The sequence below is a fragment of the Acromyrmex echinatior genome, chromosome 2 (genome assembly GCF_024713525.1).
Source record: "Acromyrmex echinatior isolate Ae372 chromosome 2, ASM2471352v2, whole genome shotgun sequence".
NCBI lineage: Eukaryota > Metazoa > Arthropoda > Insecta > Hymenoptera > Formicidae > Acromyrmex > Acromyrmex echinatior.
In genome coordinates this window covers 2,242,804-2,266,030 of record NC_141853.1, presented here as the reverse complement: position 1 = coordinate 2,266,030, position 23,227 = coordinate 2,242,804, and the positions used below count along the sequence as shown (strand labels likewise).

General features: G+C 31.9%; 3 protein-coding genes across 9 annotated transcripts in view; 1 reads left to right on the top strand and 2 right to left on the bottom strand.

Annotated features, from left to right (window-relative positions):
- LOC105145587 (putative allantoinase 1) overlaps positions 1 to 7,473 on the bottom strand; it is a 29,222-nt gene extending 21,749 nt beyond the window's left edge. Inside the window, exons 1-4 of one of the 3 annotated variants that reach the window (XM_087415369.1) lie at positions 7,213 to 7,473; positions 442 to 707; positions 212 to 381; positions 2 to 116 (exon numbers count right to left, since the gene is read on the bottom strand). In XM_087415369.1, the coding sequence (XP_087271495.1) occupies positions 2 to 116; positions 212 to 381; positions 442 to 660 (504 nt within the window). In that variant the 5' untranslated portion in view covers positions 661 to 707; positions 7,213 to 7,473. The remainder of the gene's footprint in view (position 1; positions 117 to 211; positions 382 to 441; positions 708 to 7,212) is intronic. The other 2 variants (XM_011055247.2, XM_011055248.2) reach the window with 2 other exon arrangements.
- Positions 722 to 10,457, top strand: LOC105145590 (odorant receptor 63a). Of its 4 annotated transcripts, none has more exons than XM_011055252.2 (9): positions 722 to 2,055; positions 2,174 to 2,293; positions 3,863 to 3,980; positions 4,086 to 4,350; positions 4,411 to 4,563; positions 8,991 to 9,081; positions 9,306 to 9,370; positions 9,735 to 9,867; positions 9,942 to 10,457. In XM_011055252.2, exons 1-9 carry the CDS (start codon positions 1,912 to 1,914, stop codon positions 9,993 to 9,995), a joined length of 1,143 nt encoding a protein of 380 aa, XP_011053554.2. In that variant the 5' UTR covers positions 722 to 1,911; the 3' UTR covers positions 9,996 to 10,457. The 4 variants fall into 4 exon arrangements, with proteins under 4 accessions (XP_011053554.2, XP_087271531.1, XP_087271524.1 ...); XM_087415405.1 differs by having other exon boundaries at positions 724 to 2,055; positions 9,234 to 9,370; positions 10,195 to 10,457; XM_087415398.1 differs by having other exon boundaries at positions 725 to 2,055; positions 9,234 to 9,370.
- On the bottom strand, positions 10,164 to 22,193 carry LOC105145591 (PDZ domain-containing protein 2). Of its 2 annotated transcripts, none has more exons than XM_011055254.2 (6): positions 21,848 to 22,193; positions 15,559 to 15,793; positions 15,215 to 15,363; positions 12,113 to 14,333; positions 11,360 to 11,558; positions 10,164 to 11,245 (listed from the first exon to the last, which is right to left on the bottom strand). In XM_011055254.2, the coding sequence occupies exons 2-5, from the start codon at positions 15,779 to 15,781 to the stop codon at positions 11,383 to 11,385; spliced, it is 2,769 nt and encodes a 922-aa protein (XP_011053556.2). In that variant the 5' UTR covers positions 15,782 to 15,793; positions 21,848 to 22,193; the 3' UTR covers positions 10,164 to 11,245; positions 11,360 to 11,382. The 2 variants fall into 2 exon arrangements, with proteins under 2 accessions (XP_011053556.2, XP_011053555.2); XM_011055253.2 differs by having other exon boundaries at positions 11,411 to 11,558.
- Between the last annotated feature and the right edge of the window lie 1,034 nt (positions 22,194 to 23,227).

The window sequence follows — 23,227 nt, the reverse complement described above, 5'->3', positions numbered from 1 at the left end:
CCTGATTTCCTGGTATCACACCGCCCCAAAATGCAACGTCTACAAATGTTTTCGCATACGCTTCCCTTGCTTTAACTTTGAGATTATCCAAAGTGGTAGTAGGCGGGATAGAATTTCTATATCATGAGAAAGATTGGTATAGAGATAGATATAGTGTTTAAAAATAATTTTATCGTTCAGACAATAGTTATAAGAGAATATAATTTGTTACAAGGGCATATCCGCGATTGTAGTAACACCGCCAGCCGCAGCCGCTTGTGTAGCGGTGTGAAATCCTTCCCATTCGGTTCTTCCGGGCTCGTTTACGTGCACATGAGAGTCTACTATTCCAGGCATTAACACTAATGAGCCGTAATCATTAAACACAATGCCGGGATATTTCTGAAATGCACGTCGATTCGCATTTCGTCCCCTGTCTCAAATAATTTATACGGGGCTTACCTGTGATAAATATCGTACAACATCTTCACTAGTGTCGTACAATATTTCCTGTATTTTTTCATCTATGACAACCAACGTAGCCGGTTGAATACTGTTCATAAAGACTGTTCTTTGAGATATAAAAGCACAAATTCGGGAATCTTCTTGAAATTGCATGTTTGAACGTGCACTGTCAAGTACTATCAAGTAGTAACTGTGAGTGCAATGCGTAATTCGCATCTATAAATACGTACTTGCAGCAGTGCCGCTGCTGACGTACAAGGCACCTTTGCGCAGAGGAAATTTTATTGTATCTTTAACATTTTTATTTATTTTTTAAATAAGTGATATTTTTGCGTTATCTCTAAAGATATTTAAACAATTGTTTAAATATCTTTAGAAATCATGCAATTTTTTTATTTTTTTTAGGATATTTATTATATTTTATTATTACTTTTTCTCTATTAGGACGGAAATGTGAAAAGTGAAAAGTGTTATCCTTGCATTGAAGTTAATAGAGCAATTTTTCATTTTTCACTTTTTCCGCTTTAGAGAAATTATTACATGATCGGTATTCTAATGCTACAATAGTTTGACATAGCTTTATATATACTAAATAAATTTATTTTAAGCATTGGGTAACAAACAACTATCCGATTCGACCAATGGCTTCACATTTTGTGATACAGTTTCTTTAAATTGATGTACAGTGCACATTAAAAAAAAAATTAAATCATAGAAGCAAGCACACGTAATTGATATTTAGAATGAAAAATTAATTTTTTAAAAAGTTACTTGGCGATACCCTTGTTAATACGCCTTAGTGCAGTGCACAATTTGCACACCTTGAACCGACTCTGGTTCGTAATTTAGAATAGAATACCTTATCAAGAAAGTGACAGAATACATAGATGAGCACAAAATATAATGCCTTATTAAGCAGCAGAGTACATAGAAATGTGTATAAAAATATAATATCATTGATGTGCCATTGTATTATGAGCATGTAATAAACATAATACAGTATTATAAATAAATATTAATATTAATAAATATTAATAAAATATTAATAAATAGATGCTTAATTGTGTAAAAATAACATCGTTTCTTCTCAAGTTGCACGAGTATTTGAAATCGACTGAATATGTATTTATTAATACTCAGCCTGTATTAGAAAATATTGAAGAATAAAAAAAATTCGAGTGATTGCCTTTCAATAATATTATTCTTATATTTTCGATTATGTATTGTGTTACGCGACATCAACGTGCACGTATCACTCTGAAAAGGTGCACGAAATTATAGTCTACAAATAGCCTCTAGTTTTCGAGACACTAATAATATGATCTGCGCTGTGACGATGAAATGACATCCTGTAATTTTATAATTCTACAATTGTTCCAACTCATGCCAAAATCAATCGATATATTGTGGCTTTATACGCGCGCTCCCTCATTTCTGTTACAGCTCTCGAACAAGTAGAAACGAATTATGCTAGTAAATTTACTTCGAGAATATAATGTCAATAGAATATTTTTATCGTGTTTGGGTCTTTGGCCATTCCAACATAAGCTCGCGAGACGTTTGTTACCAATATTCTGTTTTATACTTGAAATAAGTTACTTACCATTCGAGGTAATATGATTATTGTATTTTATTTTCTCAGTACATTCAATTAATTAAAATTCTCATGCCAAAACAATATTACTTTTTTTTATATATCTGACAAATTATAAAATTAATTTATCCGTAGATATTAACATTGTACATGCATAGATACAGTGGACAAATAATTTTTGAAAGTCTATATCAAATGGTTGTAACAATGGCTTTTCTTATAAAGCTTTTAAATCAGATTTGGAACCGCGACAAAGTAAGTAATCAAAAACCGTTTGAATTATATTATAGACATTATAGATATTTGTAACACAGATATTTTCACTTTCTTCATTAATATTTAAATAATATTTCCTGTACACATACAAGGTATCGTAAAAATTCCAAAATTTGTCTATAAATAAAAGTACACTATAATTTTATATATTCTTATGCACTATCATCACTTTCAAAGTAGTTCTTTTAGAGCGTACACGTCGATTTCAGTACTTCAGCCGAATGGAATACATCATTAAAATATTTTTTAACGAGTAAGTTTAAAACTGCTTCGATTTGAATCTTTTCTGCAGTGGTAAAATATCTGCCTTTAACTTAATTTTTATCTTAAGGAAGAGAAAGAAATTACGAGAGGTGGCCATATAGAGAAGATTTAAGGTAGTAAACTGTAAGGTAATGTAAATTTCACAGGGAGTATTAAATTTATTAAAAAAAGATTTTTAAAAGGCATTTTATTCGTGACATAAATATTGGGATCAATGTTTTAGGAGTTCTTAAGAGGACTTCTTAAGAGAATGATGATAGTCCATAAAATTCAAAATTAGTATATTTTTATTTATAAACAAATTTTATATAGGGGAAATCGGGGCACCATTAGCCACGGGGTACTATGGATCATTGATTGTTAAACATAATCTAGAATATTTAAATTAATATTCGTACAATACGACTGTTATTTCGTTGCCCATACTTTTAATCTAGGTGGCAGTGATTAAATTCCATTGTATCGAAAAACATCGATCATTAATGATTTTCGTAGTGCAATAGTAACTTTTTAATCGCATAAAAATGTTTTAATATTATTTTTGTAGTAGAAGATACATGTGTAAAGATAAGGTGTAAGTTTCTACGCATATTTTCTTAACTTACTACGTTACAAGTAATAATCTAACATTTATTTTTTATAATTTTCTATTAAATGTATAATTAAATGTATAATTGGGGTACCGTGAGTCATACATTAAGTATTCATGATGAAACGGAATGATACAGAAAACATATGTACTATAATAAAAAAGAGCAGCTTATATTTCTAAACAATTAATTTTATTTTATCATAATAAATTTTTTATCTTATATTAATAGTTATTTCTCATTTGCTTTCTTATAGCTTTCTATTTTAAATAATAATTATTATTTAATAATTATTAGTTGTAATTATATTTTATTGTATTAATGACTATGCTAAGAATGTGTAAGTTAATTGAAAATACTTTTCAAATTTCATCACCGTTATTTCTTGCCTACTATTTTGTGTGACTTATAGTACCTGGGTATGGAGCATTATGGGTCATTTCTTAAAAAATATGTTTTTATTTTTTTCTTAAAAACTAATAAATATTTATTAAATATACTTATTAAATTTTAAAATATGCATTATGTTTTAATTATTAAAAAAAAACGACACAAAAATTTGTATATTTAGATGCACTTTTAAGAGTTTGAATTTTTGTGACTCATGATGCTCCGGCCTTCCCTATCATCTGGATCTTTGAAATGGATAATTGTAATATATCACCTGAACCTTTGAAATGTTTTTTATAAATAGTTTCGTCATTTGTATGAAATCATGGAAAATCATTGGAATATATTTACAAACGATTTGGAAGTTCAAATTTTGAAAAGTTACTCTCACGTATCGCAGAAATTTACAGTATCTTACTCGAGTAAGTAGGTTATATTAAAAGAAAAAAGAATAATAACGACGTGGATTTTAGTGCAGAAGAATATTATATTAAAAGAACAATGCATATTTCACATTTCATTTGCAGTATTAATGTACATCATGATGTCGATGTTTATAACGATACCGTCATTAGGACCGATGCTTCTCGATGTCGTACTACCTCTTAATAAATCGCGCCTGCGAAATATCGCAATATATAGTGAATACGGAATAGATCAAGATAAATATTTTGTACTGATTTTTTTGTACACTTCTATTATGATCACGGTGGGTATAACTATCATGGTAGCTGTTGATACCATGCATATAGCATGTACCTCACACGCATGCAGTTTATTTCAATTTATTGGGTAAGTGTGAGAGAGTAAAATGTTCACGATACATTTTCACAAAATATCGTGGTATTGCAGTCAACAGATTGAAAATGTAATATCAAATGTACCTATCGGCGATGAAGTCAACCAAATCAGACATTGTACAAATACAGAATATAAAATGTTCAGCGAGGAAATGATATATCGGAAATATATTATCTGTTTAAAGAAACATCAAATTGCTTTAGAGTAAAGAACTTTTTTTGTGTCATTTTTTTCGATAGCATTTTTTTACGCCAAATATTTACAATATATTAAATAGCACTTAATAAAAGCATAAATCCAATTAAATAAGAGAAATCCTAGTTTTGATCAAAGCAGATCGTTTTAATACTTCAATTAGAGATTATTATATTCAATTAGATATTACAATTTAATGTTTCAATACGCATCGATAAATTGAAATATCAAAACATGGCCATTTGATTTTCACTTTTTACATCGAAACTTTAAGATTCCAAATATTATTATAATAAAATTGAATAGGAACGTGCGCATCCGCATTTGTAAAAGTAGATGATTTTTGGAAATGAGAAGTTGATCGTCTGAACTATGATGTTTTCGACCACTCTGAGTGACAATATATAGAATGCATATATTGAGTGTTTTTCATTTAATGATACAAATTAATACAAGTGTGTATCTTTGTTACTCATTGAATACTAAGAAAGATAGAAGAATATAGATGCTCGTGTCGACTTGTGCCACCAAACATAGAAAACATCTGTAGTAATGCAGGTTTGTTCGTGTCACATGTTCCAATCATAATTCCTACTCATTCCAATGAGCGAATTGGAGTGAATAGAAGCTATGCTAGGAGCATATTGAAGTATGTTGGAGCATATGATGCGACAAATCCAGTATTACATATGTGCATTAAGTGCTCGGTGTAAACTAGAGCTATATTGATAGACAGAAAAAAGTGACACTTTTTTTGTATGAATTTAAAAACGCATATTTAAGTTTTAAAATTAATAGCATAATACGTCTAAAAGATATATAAAAATCTTGGGAGTCCAGAGGAGAAGACAAGAGTGGCATTTGTTCTTTCCTGGGTGACAATTTCTAATACAATTTCTCTTTCTGGAATTTATATTTACTTTGTCGCGATGAGAAAGCTTTTAATGCTTAAAGATGTATACATTTGTAATTATATATGTTTTATATATATATATATATTATATATATATGTATTATATAACATATATATATATATTAGGTGTTGGAATTAATTCGTAGCGTTTTTAATGAAAGAATGTTATTTATTTCACATGAGCATTAAAAAATACATTAATGAAAGTACTTCTCATCACTTGTAAAACGCTACGAATTAATTCCAACACCTAATATATAAATATATAAAATAACATCATATATATATATATTTTTTTTTAATTTTCAAAATAATAATAATAAATTTTTAATTATAAGCTATATGTACACATATGTATAATATATGAATATAAATGTGTAAAAAAATTACTTTAAATACGAAGTGCCACTACGGTCTGAATGTTAAGATGTTGAATTATTATAAATACATTCATTTAAATGAATTAATTTCAGAAATAATAATTGCGTGTCGATATGGTTGTCGGACTTTCAATGCAATCAATCTGAAATATTAATAATCCCCCCAAATTTCTCAAACTTAATCTTAAAAAACTGTAATAAACTTATTTCGAAAAATATTGCCTCGGCCAGGAGTCGAACTTGGATCTCTTTCGTGCGAGCGTTCTAAGCCTTTAGACTACCGAGACTATATCGGGATATAATTATCATTTTTGAAATTAATTCATTTAAATGAATATATATAATAGTTCAACATCTTAACATTTAGCGCCGTAGTGGCGCTTCGTATTTAAAGTAATATATTTAACATAAACGGTTTCATTTCCAATCTTACGTGTAAAAAAAGTTGTGCAATACATTATTGTTATTATATATATATTAGGTGTTGGAATTAATTCGTAGCGTTTTTTAATGAAAGAATGTTATTTATTTCACATGAGCATTAAAAAATACATTAATGAAAGTACTTCCCATCACTTGTAAAACGCTACGAATTAATTCCAACACCTAATATATATATATATATATAACATTATATATATATTATATATATTATATATAATATATATATTTTAATATTTTGGATCATGCTCCTCCAGAAAAAATTCTGCGGACGCCTTTGAAAGTAATGGTATTCTTTTATCATAGTGAATTCGGCAACTTGCACTAATACACTCAGAGAAAGATTTTTCCAATTAAAAAAATATTTCTTTACTATACGCTTACGGTAAAGAAAAAATTTCTTTGATTTCCCTCAGAGAAAAATTTTCACCAGGGTTGAACGTCATTTTTTCGATTTAAACATAATTTCTTTAAATCAAATAAATTTTTTTATTTCATCATCAAAGAAATGACATTTAAATCAAAGAATTTTTTTCATTAACTGTATAGCAAAGAAACATTTCTTTATATCGAAGAAACCTTTCTCTAGATGTGCGCACACTGCGCATGCTAAGTATAAACTTTTTCCATGCCACATATTCGATCAATGCTCTCTACTCCAATGCCAAGAAATTTTCGCATTCGGTTAGATTATACTATATTACCATGCGAACTTTATGTTGTATTTCGCGAATAAAAATTGCATTAGACTGCAGTGCTAAAATTATATTCAGTAAAATGAAATAAATTGAATGAGAGTAAACCTTATTGTACTACAATTTTTGACAGTGCGGTTTGATTTATTTAATCAAAATGGCGGATAAAATTTATATTCTGCAAGAATTGATAAAAACTAGTAGATTTACAGTACTTTTTAGTACTCACTTTATCTCAATTCAGTGTTATTGTGCTATTTCAGTTTAAGGTTGCCCTAAGTTAATGCTGCACTGTGATTGATCGCATTTATTCCGAACCATATTGCACTAGTACTATATCAGGGCAGTACTAACCAGTAGCGCATTAGTCCGGATTCTCATACGGATACCGGCGCTTTGACACCGAGCGCTGATTGGTGAAGAACGAGTTATGTAAAATTTATCCCTTTCATCCATTTTTCACCAATCATACTCGGTGTCAAAGCGTCAGTATTCTACATGAGGATTTGGGCTTAATCTACTTTTGGGGTTTTGAGCCCCAGAAAGCCAAAATGTCAGGAGCGCCACAATAAAAAAATAAAAAAATAAAATTATTTAAACAAGTGCATCTATAATTTTGTGATTTTTGTAAAATCATGGAATAATCAACAAATAATAATTCTATTAACAGTATAGATATATACTTGACTCATAAGACTCATAAGATCCGCTTTTTTAATATGATAATAGATTAGATGATATAATTTACATTATATTTGTTGTACATTTGTAGACAAAGTCTAATTCAATAAATTTCGGCTTTAACTTTCTCTGGCCGATTGTCTACGTTCCAATCACACACACACAAGTGTATTTAAAATATTATTATAATTTTTTTGCTGTTTAACCATTAGGAGAAGTGGGATCATTCGAAGATCACAAGCTTATAGTTGGGCGCAAATTTCAGTAACGCGATTCTGGTATTAATACAGAATAAGTGCAGACCATCGAATTCGCTATATCTATAATAATATTGGTATTAATACAAATTGGCTAGTATTGAATCTATTTCTAATCAATATATTCGGTAAAAAATTTTTCATGTATAAATATGGACATATTTTATATATAATTGTACATATTTATGAATATTTATGTGTGTTTTTTATGCATGTTTATACATATTTATATATATTCAATATTCATGCATACAAATTTTTTTATCGGGATTGATGTATTGGCACTTGTATTTTGATTCGAGATATCAATAGTTTGTGTGTTCCTCCATATATCTCGAGCTTAAATACTTCAATGTGAATGTATTTGTGTTATGTATCTATACATATCCAATTTTGCAAATCGCGTACTGAAATCTTTCTTAATCTTGAAACGCAATCATGAACAGAACTAGAGAGTGTGTATATATATATATATATATATATATATATATATACACTCATACAATATATTGATATAGTAATATCACGTACATATTAAATTGACAAATAATTTAATATTATTGATGTTAATAAGCATCTTATGAAAATATTAATAATTTGATGTTAATAAAAAACTCACAGACTTGCCAATAATTTAATTATTGCGAAAAATATTATATCAGTCGGGATTCGAACCAGAATCTCCTATTTCTAGTTCTATTCATGATTGCTTCATCAAAACTGAAAAAGATTTCAGCGCGCAATTTGCAGAATTGGACATATATAATATATAAATTTATACGGAAATACAATATTTAAGTATTAAGATCTACTTTGACTAAAATTCTCTCTCTCTAGGATTTCTCTTATCTAATTAGATTTATTCTCATCAGTCTAATTTTGTTTTATACCAGTAAACAAGGTGATGTTATTTATCATTTTGATATTATTTTGACGTTCAAAATAATTATTTTATTAAAATCATGTTGTTAAAATAACGATAAATAACGCCAGCTTGCTAGTTAATTGCAAACATAATTGTTAATAAAAGCATATATAATTAATTAATTAATTAATTAATCGTTATTAGATATGTCGATATATTGAATGATACGCATAAGATTGTCGGAATTAGCTTTTTATTGATCATCGTTGCAGTTTTTAGTTTACTTGGAGTTCGAGTAAGTTCTTAAATAATCGTTCTTAAATAATCGACTTTTCAATAATTGGCATCGAGATATATTAAATTAAAAAACTTATGATTTCATAAATTTCGTGCAAAGATTGTATTTCAGATAGCACATGGATGTATAATATCTTTGATGTATTATAGATTGTCTATGTGTTAGACCAATTAGAAGAACTGATTAGATTTACGTTTATAATTATGGGGGCATTATTACAGTTGATGATCGTATGTTATTCTGGCCAGAAATTAATGGATGAAAGTCAGAATATATTTCATCGAGCGTAATAATTATTTTATATTTTCTCAAACATCCGTTATTTTAAATATCTATATTCAAAATCTGCAAATTGATTTTAAATTATTTTATAACTGTAGTTCAAATTATTTTTTAATAGTAAATTTTTAATAGTAAACTATACATGAAGTATGTTATGCAAAATGCAACATATAAAATTTTGGATATATTGTAGAAAGTGTTACATAAGATTTTATTTAATAGTTTGATTTTTAAATTTACGATAGTCTGTAGAATTTTAGTGACATATTGATAAAAATTTAAATAAAAATTAATTTTTTTATACATATATATATATATATATATATATATATATATATATATATATATATATATATATATACTTTCAGATATGCAGCGGAATGGTACAAATTTTCACCAAGACTAAAATCACTGCTAATCATAACTCTTTACAGAAGTATTGTGTCGTGTAAACTGACAGCAGGGAATTTGTTTTCATTATCAATGGCAGTCTTCGTTTCGGTAAGTACGAGACAATCTGGAAAAATAATTTATAGTATGCAGAAAATGATTTATACGCTTCTAAATGTTTTAAGGTGGTACGAACGGGTGTATCTTATTTCACGACATTGTTATCGTTTAAAAATTAATTAGTTTTGAAACATAAATGCTTAGTTAATTTTTTACTAATACTTCGATTCAATCTTCAATTCAGTCTTCGATTCAATAAACTGTAGATAAAAATTCCAAGATCAGCATTGTTTATATATTGTACAATACTTTGTAAGATGATGAGTAAAATAATAGAAAGAAGAAAGTTTGCCAAATACTTATATTTTTATTTAACAGAATCACATTTATTATTAAATATACAACTCATATAATATCAGCCGATACGACTACAATCATTATCACAGCATTTTGCAGGTAGACATTCGTAATGTCAGTCTCTTAACGAAATAACTTAACGAAAATTGTTAATTATTGTAGTAACATTATGCAGTTGATGACTTTCGTGCTTTCGAACGCAATTAACTAGCTTTTTGATGTTCGTGTAGATTGATTTACACAAAAATATATTTTTAAATAAAAACATTTGTTAAATCCCACAATACTATTAAGTTAAACCATATTCCAAGCTGTTAGCGTACCATATCTAACAGGACATGGTTATAAAGCTGCACAATATCGTTATTGTTAATTCTCTACTTTTTTACTTAACATTTCTTTAACGTTAAAGTATAACGTTCATATCTAAATAGATACGTTCTGAATAAGAAATGCAAATATTTGAATAGCAATAATTTAATAATTATTCTGCAAAGTTTAACTTTATTTGTCTTATTTTTTTGAAATAGGATATAGTAATTAAATGTAAAAGAAATACATGAAAACAAAAATAAATACAGATTATTATTATCTCTGAGATCTTGTTTAGAGAGTTTAAGTTTAATATTATACATATATATATATATATATTATATAATGCGAAATGTTTTTATTTATAAAAGAGGTCTATTAGAAAAAAAATGTTACTAATATTATTCGTTAGAAAGTAATTGATTGATATCACATTAGAGTTCAGTTATAATATACCCCTCTGCGTACAAAATATTATCGAAAGCACATTAGAAGCTAACCAAAATACAAGAAATGTTTAAAATAAATATTTTAATGTAAATTTTTTAATATTTAGATGTAAATTTTTAATTTAATAAACTCAGAAAGTTTTGGAAATTGTATCTAATAGAAAATTTTGTAACTTCTGATAAATCATTATGTTTTTAAAAGCAAAATTAATAATATAATTAAAGATCAAACATAATGACAATAATTTCATTCATCAGTGGACTTCGTTAATTTATCGAGGCAATCGTACGACTTTGCTTGAGTGACATATCTGCAACATAGAAAAATTTTCGTTAATATTTCATATCATCATTAATTAACAACGGCACTGAAAGCAAAAAGCAAAGATTATAGTAATTGTTAATAAAGCAAAGCAAAAACTAACCATGTTACTAGCTAAATATTAATTTATACTGCATGATTTGCGTGACACAACCGTTTATGCGTTGGATCTCTTCGAGCGACGTGAAGTATCAAGTTTCCGGCTTTGGCGCTTTTGAACATCTGTAATGCCTTGGCGTGCGTCAGCCCATCCAACGAGGAGCCATTGATCGCTAAAATTTCGTCTCCCACTCTCAAAGTACCTTAAACATTACACAGGTAAATCACTGCAAATTTTCTTTCATATGTGTCGTCAAAAAAGATACATCGTATTTCCTTTATGTACTTTTATATATTCAGTAATCAAGAATGGATTAAAATAGATTAAAATTTTTATGCGTATTTCAAGCCCATTAAATTCAATTAAGTTAAAAAAGAACTTTTCTTATTCTCTTTTTACCTTATTCTTTCTTTTTAGTCTTATTTATTTAATTCTCATTCCGTTCCATGAATCCAAAAAAAGAACTTTTTTTATTCAACTGGATTCAAATGGATTGAAAAATTGCATCTCTTATTCAGAATTTTTAATTGAACAGTATACATGACGTGACAGAAAAAGTTAATATTATTTTTACATTGAAAGGCATAGAAATGTGCTTCGTGCAATTCCTATAATGAATAAAATTCGGATTGAAAAGGATTTAGTTAGAAAATCTGAATCCATTTCAATCTATTTCAATCCATTCTCGGTTATTGGATATACATTAATTTTATATTCTAAAATAATCGCTCTAATATTTCGCAAGAAATACGATACCTTCTTCTGCAGCTTGTCCACCAGGCATAATATCCTTGACAAAAATACCCATGCGTCCTTTATTGCTATCAATGCCGCCAACAATGGAGAAGCCCAATTTCTTCGGCGCTCCTTTTTCCAATATGATCGTCAACAGATCAATGGATAAACTGGACCCTCGTCGAACAGTGGACGCTTCAGAGTTTCGTTTTCTCATGACCTGGAACTTCTTCATACCTGTCATCTTTTGGAGACTAACAGTCGCGTCATCAACGGCGCGAGGAATTCTAGCGTTCGTTGAAGATCCAGCATCGTCAGAGGAAACTAACGATTCAGTTCTTTTGTTCTTCAAAATCCACGCGTCGGGATCGCTTCGTGTTCGCGTCAAGGCGTTGCCCCATGTGTCACCGATTTCTTCACCAAAAGCCGAATTCGGTTCTCTCGCGATTTGCAGTTCAACAATACCAACGCAACTCCGCAAAGCGTTTCGCGCCTCCGCCATCGACATACCGCGTATCCTACGTCCGCAGACTCGAACGATTTCATCGCCGATGCGGAATTGTTTCGATTTAGCGGCTTCACCGTTGGGATCCATTTTGGCGATCACGTAGAATGGCCTAGCCGCCTCGCATCGTTCGACCGAAATACCAAGACCCGCCGTGTGGTTCACCGTCAGCTTCATCGTTTTCAATTCACGTCGTATTAGAATTTTGTTAGCGGTAGTGACAGGTTTAATAATGGAAGTGATAGGAACCGACGACATACAAATTGTCGTTTTCTTCGCTATGTTCCTCGTTACATCCAGTGTATCAAGTTCTAGAGTGGAACGCGATCTCTTTGGGCTGTAATATCGTAAAGGATTAGTCATCGCATCAGTTAAGGAATGGAGTTTGTTAGCCGGAGGGCTATCTTTACACGGAGACGCAGCATGCTCTAAGAGGTGTAATACACTTGGACTTGAACATTTTCTATTTTTGAATTTCTTGTCTTTCAGTAAATTCTGAAATTTAGCCATCTGAGATACGTTAACATGACTTTTTGGCGTTACACAAAGTTTTCTCTCATTGAAATCGGCTTTCATTTTAGCATCATCGATACCATACGCATCAACATCGTCACATTGCAATGTAACGTCAAGATCGTTACGGTATGTCACTTGGAGTTTTGTTAAATCTTCGTCGGTCAAAGCAGAAGTCGCAGATGCTGCTTTCATTAGATCTTTGCAAGATTTTGGCAAGAGATCTGGTTCCGTTTTAGAATAAATTCTCGTTAAATCCGGCTGGTTTTCTAGAAAATCGGCAAAAGTATCTTTATCGCAGCTGTCCGTATCGTTATCCTCTTCTAACATTAACGTAGAAGATTGAGTTGTGGTCAAATTATTGAAGGAAGGATTGCTCGCCGCGGCATCAGCGACATTGACTTTCTCGATCTTCGAGGTGCATGTTTCTGATGAACGTGGTTCGGTTACTGTATCTGTGTTTTTTTTCCTCGAGATATCACTGATTGGCGATAAGTCAATGCCGCGATAATCGTACGACGTTATTGAAAAACTACGCGGCTTCAATGAGGAGGGCACCGTCGATTTTTCACTGTCCGGCGAATCCGCGCCGGTTCGCGTACTATCAGAATCATAACCACTTTCGTCACAACCTATGCGCAGGTTGCTCAATAAATCTTCTAAACCAGTCAACGATCCGGAAGATGATCCCTGGGGATAGGAATTTCCTTTAACTTCGTTGACACCAACGTTATTGGTAGATTCGTGATCAGGCGTTCGCGTCGGAATCCTACGTTTTATTTCTCCTGAAGATTTCGGATTCACGCTCGTACCAACGTTCTCCAATGTTTCTCGTGTAAATGTGTCATCCTGACGTGTTTTCAATCTCTCGTGATTTTTGAGTATGTAATCTAAGACCCGCTGTTGCTCTTGAAGATCTTGTATGCTGCGACTCAGCTGTAATTTCTTTTGACGGAGAAACATTTCCCGATCGATTTCAGCGAATTCGCGATCGTTGAAATTCTCTGGACAAATTCTTCGAAACGGAAGCTTCCTGATCGCTCCTTCGCTGAGAGTTTTCTCCATCGGACAATGGCTAACATTGATGACAGCATCCTCCTCTTGTATCGTCGCGCTTCTTGTAGAACTTTTGCCATTAACAGAATGATCGCCGCTAGTCCTAAAGAGATTTCTTAAAGATTCTACTCTGGGAATTCTTTTTGGCCTTGGGAGTTCACTACTTCCCTAAAAATGTTGATTATTCGAAATATTTTTCGAAACGAAAATTTTATTTCATACGTCGTACAAAGGAAGGATTAGAATGGAAACGCGCTTTTAAAATTTGATTTGTTGCCAAAAATAGTTTTTTTGTCCATAGGGTAAAATCGAGTAAAATGGTCGTAAAGAAAAGATGGCCACAGATCGAATGACTAAAAAATACTTTATTCAGCAATTATTAAGAAAAAAAAAGAATAATTACAGCCTACACGGTCATCTTTTCCGTATAGACATAATACTCGAGTTTATTGTATTAAAAATTTGAAATTCTTCAGGCATCTCTTTAGTTTTTTTTTAAATTAACAATAAATATAAAAATGTTTAAGTTATTGACTTAAATGGCAGAATTTTAGGAAAAGGTTAAATATTTCATATTTTTTTTAGGATCAATTTTTTTCTACTGCGTAGGCAGTATAAATATAGTTCGGATTAATGCGAACCTTGGTTGCCACCATATCAATCAACGCTATCGTCGACTGCATTGTCGAGATAAAATCAATGGTGATGCAAACGCATTAATTCGAACTATATTTATATTACAGATAATTGAAAAAAATTCAATTAATCTGAAACGTTTGTAATACTTAACTATTTTTCTCTTTTTCTCAAAATCTATCATCCTGCCCAATTTTTGTTTGTATTATGATTAATTTATTAAGATAACTTCGAAATTTTTATATTTATTGTTAAAAAAATTAACTAATTTATTTGAAGCTAGAGTTTGGAATTCTTAATATGAGTACAAAAGACTATCTTCTGCAATAAATAGTGTTCAAAAGAGCGTTTTCATTTTTGGTCTTCTCAGCTGAAATTAATCAGCGTAATGCATTAAGTTACTGTTGTGTTACGTTTTCATTCTCATTCGAGATTTCATCGTAGCCGCTTTTCCGATGTGGACTCCATCGTCGTCGTCGCGATACCGAAAGCAACTCGGAACTGTCCGACCTCTTCATTTGATCCCATCGTCGACCCATCTTTCGTCCCCACGTTGAGATTCCTTTCGAGGCGGGGCAAAAGCGAGAGCAAAGGTGTAATCGATTTTAAGATGTCAAAAATTAACCTCAACTTTGTTATTGTATATTACAGATAAGCGAAGGAAATACAAATATTTTTTTTGTATTGGCTGGATGCTGCGCGAAGTGTACATGCACATTGCTGTGATGTTATATGATATACCTTATTATATTCTTACCTTTACGAGTTAGAATAGAGGAATCCATCGATTCTTTTTGCGTGACGGTATCTTCTTTGATTGAAAGAATATCGTCCAATTTGTCGTCTGTCTTCGATTTTTCCTCCGATCTCTCGGATGTATTGCTTTCGGCATTATTCGTAGTCGTAACGTCTTGAGATATAGATACAGCCGAGACGAGCTGTGGGCTCGTATCGGTCGTATAACGTTTGAATAGACGCATCACAAAAATGTGCTGTAAATAAAATTAAATACTTATTAATTATAACATAAGGTTTGTTCTTTTTAGCTGAACGATTTATCTTTTCTCTTTTTCTATCCACATTGAAGAAAAAAAAAAGAAAAGTGAAAAGTGAACGGTGTAAGTTCATCTTATTGTTAGAAAGAACATAAATCATACCACATGTGTACATATGATTGGAAAATGTTTCAAACAGACAGAAATAATAATGAATTTCTCACAGTTAATAATTACGTATTTCTAACAGTTGTATAATTATTGTTTTCCTTCCTTTTTTCTTTAGAGTATCCCATTCATATCAAGTACTCATAACGTTGAAAATTAAATGAAGAGAAATACATCAAATTTAAAGATCCTACGGTATCGGCTACGGTAATTTCTACGGAACACCCTGTATGTATAGAGTAAGAAAAGCAAAGAAAAGAGAGAAACGTGGAAGGGAAAGGTGGAGACTTCACGAGACAGCCTCGGACTTCCTTGAAAGGTTTGTCGTCGGGTGACGTCAGCCCTCGTCCACAAAACGGTCGCCATCGCATATACAATACATCTGTCGCTCGCACATATGTGTGTTCCGCGTTTTTGAGTAAAAAAAGGAGCAAAATGAACCGCGAGAAGAGCATCGCAGGTAGGTAATCGGACAATGAACCCGTTTACACGTTCTCTTCTTCTTATTCCTTGTTTTTTTCACATTCCGTTAGCACTGCGTTTCCTTTTCCACGTGATTTGTTCTATCAAAGTTGCTCATGACTATCGAATGGATATAATTGTATTTACATATTTTAATATCATATAACGGAAGGTCCTGATAAAAAAATAAATAACAATATTGACGACGACGTTTAGCAATTTATAAAATTGAACGAGCAATAGACATTTTGAAAAACACATTATCGTACTATTATCGCGCTATTGTTTAAGAGAGAATACGTCTGCGTAAACTGAAACTTTAGCCGAGAGCATTGGTCGAGAGTATCTGGAAGAGACTAGGTAACGGTTGCTATCTTCAGTACGATTTACACGATTGCAAATTCACCGAGTATGTATAGCGAGAATCTACTCATCTATCTGGTTTTGCGAACAAAACTCTTTGTTCTGAAAAAACTAATATGTTGTATCTGTTTACAATTGTAAAAATACAAGCTAAGCTTTCAATTACACTAGTTCACAAAAATATCTTTTTTTTGATTATTTTAAACTAAAGAAGGTGTTTCCTATAGATTCTTGGATGTTGAAAACGATGCCACAAGTTAAATTTCACTGGCATGTTATGTTTCCGAAACAATTGAAATTTAATTAAAAAATGGCTTTCTTTATGTTATTTGATAAAAGGTTATAATGTCTTGAAATTCTGATTAGAAGTGTATCAACAATCATAAATGTATTATTCACCTCCTACAAAATATTTTTTAAATTTTATTTTTATTCCATGTTATAAAGGATTCAAATATAGAATTTTTCTAATTGTAACACAATAAATTTTACACAAAATATTTTTTTAATTTTATTTTTATTCCATGTTATAAAAGATTTAAATATAGAATTTTTCTAATTGTAACACAGTAAATTTTCCGCCTGTGATAATAAAATCATTATACTTATAATTTCTAGTTTGTGACTATTGATGTAATTTATCGTTATAGATTCCGCTAAATGTACATATACGTATGTACATATATGTATATGTATGAGAGAGAGAGAGAAAGAGAGAGAGAGAGAGAGAGTGCGCGCGTGTGTGTCTAATTTTCATTGTTATCTCGAATATCTAAAAAAACATGTTTCCAAAAAAAATGTTTCAAACAAAAAGTATAGCATATGACTATATATATGTATCGATAGCCATTGGAAATTGTAGATATATGACTTTATCATCATAAGCGGAAAATTGTTATCTGAAAAACTCACTTAAATCCTTCATTAGCATGACTAAAGAGTAAGATATTGAAACAAAAATGCATTTTATAAAGGCAATAAACAAATACATTCATGATTTTTAATCGGAAAGATAATGTTAACTTTCTTAGAAACAAATGTCAAATATCATTTTTAAAAAGCCATTTTTTGGATATTTAACTTCAATTATATTGGACCTGACGAGCTGGTATTTGTGGCACCATTTTCAGCATTCAAAAATCTATAAGAAACACCAATTCGAAAAGTAATTTCTTACTGTAAACTAATTTTTTACTGTAAACTAATTTTAAGTTACGCAAATAAATAAAATCATCGTCGTTTTTAGTCAATTTTATTTTATTATAATTTTCATAAATAAGAGAGAGACAATTTTATGTTTCTTTTCAAAATTTATTTTATTTATACAAAAGTATTACATCGAACTGTTACTGAATAACATTTGACTCGAAGCTGTTAGCGGAGCCAAAGCGAAGTCCTAATTTGGACTTGGATTACGACACAGTCTTTTCATTTTCCGATGAATTCATGACTGCCAGATATGGAAGGTAAAATTAACGCTCGCACAAATATGTTTTATCAATAAATGCAAAACAATCTGGCACTCTATAACAGAAACTGGCCATTGTAAAAATACATTTTCAATGCAAACGATTTAACGGTTTTCCATCGCAGCTTGAAAATTTATGTTTTTTGCTTAAATACGGGATTTATGTAAAGTCAGTTATATACAAACGTATAAATAGAAATAGAAAAAGAGATGCGGGTATCTGATAATGTTCTTTGCAGGACTCGCGCTTTCACGTTTGCACTGTTAGGCACACCTGACTCACAACCAGCCATGGGAACCTGCCATGCCTTTCGGGAAGCGCTGTATGCACCAAGGAGCAGATGTCTATTGTCCTTGCGAACGAGGGACAATAACTACCCATCACCCTCATCATTTCATCGATTATAGCTCATCGTGTAGCTCTACATAATAACGAGAGACCGCTAACTATAGCTTTTTTTTATGTACGATTAGAAGTCTGGTTCTAAATCCGGTTCTCAATATGGCTCGACTATGTTCTTGGTTCTGAAAAATACAAATTCGATTCGACAGGTCGGCCGAACGAAATCGGTGTCACGCACCAACGGCAAAATGTGGCAAATATCTCGGTCGTTCGACAGATCTCTTTCTCTCTTTTCTCTCCTCTCCGAAAATTGCCGTATCCCTCCCATATTTTTTTTACTCTTCACCAAACGGCGTCCCGTAGAAAGTAAAACTATCGGCCCCGAAGCCGCGTGTCCTCGAACACACCGGTCTGGCATACATTCGCTTTACAAATAACGCAGACAGATCGATCTTTTTCTGAATAGCTTATGAATTTGATAAAAAATGTGATCGATCGATAACAGCCAAAGAAATTCAGTCTTCAATCAACTTATTTCATAAAACAAAGACAAATGCTTTTGCAATACAGTCACTTTTAATGTATACATATTGTTATGCAATCAATAAGAAATGGGAATTAAAGGTCCATAACGATCGAAGCTGGATCTTTGATGCTTAAATAATTCAATGTGAATTTTGTAGTCATTTTGAACTGCGCGCCGAAATTTTACTGACTTAAAAACACAGCTAAATTACTTAAATTTTGATGCTCAATAGGCATTTATTAAAGAAATATTCTCACATATACGGTCTAATAAGATTCTTATTGTTATGTATTTTTCAACATTATTTAAATTATGAGTGAGGAAAAATTCGATTCGAGAATCCGGTGGGCAAAATTCAACTTCTCCTCGCGACGCATGAAAATGATGGGTTGATATAAATGCATATGAGCATGAGTACTGGTGGAGGGTAAAAATGCACCTGCACGCCCTTATGAGGGGTAGAAAACTCGCTATTATTTAAAATCGCTATTATTTTTCCAATTCAAATTTTATAGAGTAGTGCATTAATATAATACATATTCATGAGATGCCGTAAATGTAGGTGACTTGGGACAGCATGTATTTTTGTTAAATTCAATCATAGAAAATCCATCCATGAATCTCTAAAGAAAATTTCAAACTTAAACTTAACTTCCTTTAAAAACTCATGGATGGATTCCATGATTGAATTTAACAAACATTTTTTGCTGTCCCAAGTCACCTACATTTGCGGTATCAGATGAAATTTGTAGACATTCTCTATACGCGTCAATCTTTATACAAGAATTTTTGGATACTTAAACTTCTTAATATCGCATTTTCCGATTGTCTGTCAAAGCAAAAGGGGCGTGTTTAACCCAGCAGAATAAAGCGGGCGTACTACATAACTGTAATGCATCTCGCGCATCGCTTACGATCTTATACCGTTATCTTGAAATAGGTGAGTTCGCAATGCATACATAGCACGCTGCGTACATCTGACAGTTAATTATCTTGTTTGTATTAACACTGTTCGATACGATCGAACGAAATGGGTTACGCGTGACTTGCGATATTAAAGCTCGCTGCAAATGATGCTGGATGCTACTCGAAAAAATATTTCCGATAGATTTTACTGCGTTTGTTATGTGCGATTGGAATGTTATCGCATCGACATATACTGCTTTACTTAGAATGTAACGCTTCGATTTGCGGATATTTATTATTTGAATATTGCGAATATTCAGGGCTGGGCATATTTTAAATACTTATATTTGAAATATAATATTTGAAATACAGTTTGTATTTTGTATTTCAGCGAAGTACATAAAAGTATTTTCTACTTTGTATTTCAAATGATAAGATTGACAATTTTGTATACTTGAATGATATACTTTGTCCTAGTAATAATTCAATAACATACAATGAAACGATATCAATGATATAGTGCACAGCGTATGATGTTAGTAATGCGATTTATTCTGTAGATGTACTTAGCGTATGCATTCGACATACCGTGAACATCAAGGTATCGCAGCTTCTTAGTCACGGATCATTGCCACAGTGAAAGGGTTAACGTTATTCGTTCGAGTATTATGAGAAAAATATAATGATACGTCATTAATAATGCCTAGAATGACCTAGAAAATCTTGATTTTCATCAATAATGTGATACTGACGCAAAAATAATAATTATTAGAAGAAATTTCTTACTTACTTATTGCACGATGTTTGACTAAGAAGAATACTAGCATATTAAAATTTACGCATCACGATCATCGTAACTTTATTAACTGATATTAATCTTTTAGTATGTTAATGTATTTTTTTAAAGACAAATATTTATCTCTCTACAAAATGGAATAAATTCAGAGACAGTAAATAAAAAGTTTGTAGGTATTATTTGCGACTGCAAACTGACTTTAATTTATTCTACTCAAGAATTGAATTAAATGAATATTAAAATTAAAGATGATTACAAAAAAAAACTCCAGCATGTTTCTTTGTACAACAGTTATATGAATTAATACAATTATATGAATTATTATAAAAAACAATGCTTCAAATTTTTATAACTTCTAACTTACAATTGTTTAGTGCAATTTGTAATTTGGATAAGCAGACAAGAGCATTGCGAGAATAACAGAAATATTTTGACTTAACTTTCAGATGAATTGTGTTCGCAATCAATGTTCAGTAATTTGTATTACAGGGAGAGGATAATTTAGTACTGATCTTTATCAATAATAGAAATCTCGAATTAAAAGCCGGTGGTTTCTGGTAGCACCATGATTTACGTATACATATACCGTATATGGGAGATTAATGTGTTGGAGCTCTAAATTATGCGGAACTGACTATGTACGTGACGTTTGTATACGTCAACGTCCTCTAAGAAAGCATGTGTTGATATCTAGGCATTAAGTACGGTTAAATGTAAACTAAAGAGGAGCAGACAAAGCGTTCCAATGTTCTACCAATAAGCAATCAATTTTTCAAATTACATTCTGAGAAATTAAACAACTATAGAAGTTATTTAATAATTCAGAATAATTAAATAACTTTTATAGTTATTTAATATAAAGTGAAAAAAGTAGCTTTGTTAGTCACCTTAGCATGATATCATCTATCGAAAAGATATATTGAAAAGCGCAGAGATGTGTGTGCATATATTTATTAATTACAAATGGCATGAAGACGGTGTTGAGGAGAAGAAACAAAGATATCGTGACGGAGACTTACCTTCGATCAAAGAACGTTAATGCTCCTCCGCTGCGCGAACATGATCCCGCTGATGAAACGATGCGTCATCGGCTCCGATCCGATCTCGATTCTAATCTTAATTTTACCGCGCGCCGGTGAACCCGGAAACGCGCTGATAAGCGATAAAACGGTCAACTGCTATACGGCCGTATCACACGCTCTGCTTTAGAGGCAACTCGCAAGCAAGCACTGGAGGAACGATGCACCGATATCTGCCACCGGTCGACGAGAGGGAAGAAGCCCCGTTCGCTCAGCCCATACGAACGTTCACCGGCAGGACTCGCTCGAAACTGCCGGTATCACAAGAACACCGATTGCCCGTGGCGCTACCTGCACGGGGATACAATCCCTTTACCTTTCCCACTCTCTTTATTCGTCTCCGTTTCTTCCCTTTAATAATTAATAACGATAATAGTAATCCCATAATAATAATATCATAACAATATCAATGATAAAATGATAATGATAGAACTATTCCTGTCTTTTTTTTCCAACATTGCGTTCCGTTAACTCGCAACCAATTTTGATGCAGCTGATAAAAAGCTCTATGGCCGCGCGTTTAATGGAAATGAAAGAAGAAATGTTTCGGCTCCCTAAAATATTGAAACAGTGAGGAGCTTTAGTATACTATAATGTATACTAAATCCGGATGCGGAAAAAAGTGCTGGTGATGCTATTTTCAGTAAAATTATCGCGTATTGCGCGACTCCGTGCAAAGAAGTCGGGCAAGTGTGAGAAGAACCTGTGGGGAGAGAAACAGGTTCTAGATTCATTCACATCTCTCACCGAGGCCTTGAGCCGAGCAAAAAGCGCTCTCTCTACGCGATTCCTACCATGGACTCATCTTGTAATCCGCCATGGCTACTGGCGAGCTGGGAAAATGAGCGAACGGTGGAGGGTGCCTATCGATACAACTGTAAAAGTCTGGTTTCTCTCGTTACAGAAAAAAAGTTGACCGCAACAGCGAATCCAACACCCAGTGTCCAACACATTTCGTGTCATCCAGAAACGCTAATCTAAAAACGTAGACCGCGCAGGTAGACCACGAAACCCTGGCGCTTAAGAAATCCTCGATGTTGACCCACGCCTTTCTCACTAATCTCACATGCGATCAAGCAGGCGATAAATTAATACCACAAACACGGATATACCCACTATGTGTATACCTTAATGTCGCGCACAATAGACCGTTGATTTATGGAGACGGCCAAAAAAGTGTTGATCTCTTGCGTACGGTAAGCCGATTTGGAAGACTCCTTTTGAGAGGCATTTCTTTTAAAAGCCTTCTTGCAAAGCAATAGTCGTTCTTTTCGTTTGTCATATCACTTTTTTACTTAACAAATGTCACAACTCAAAAAT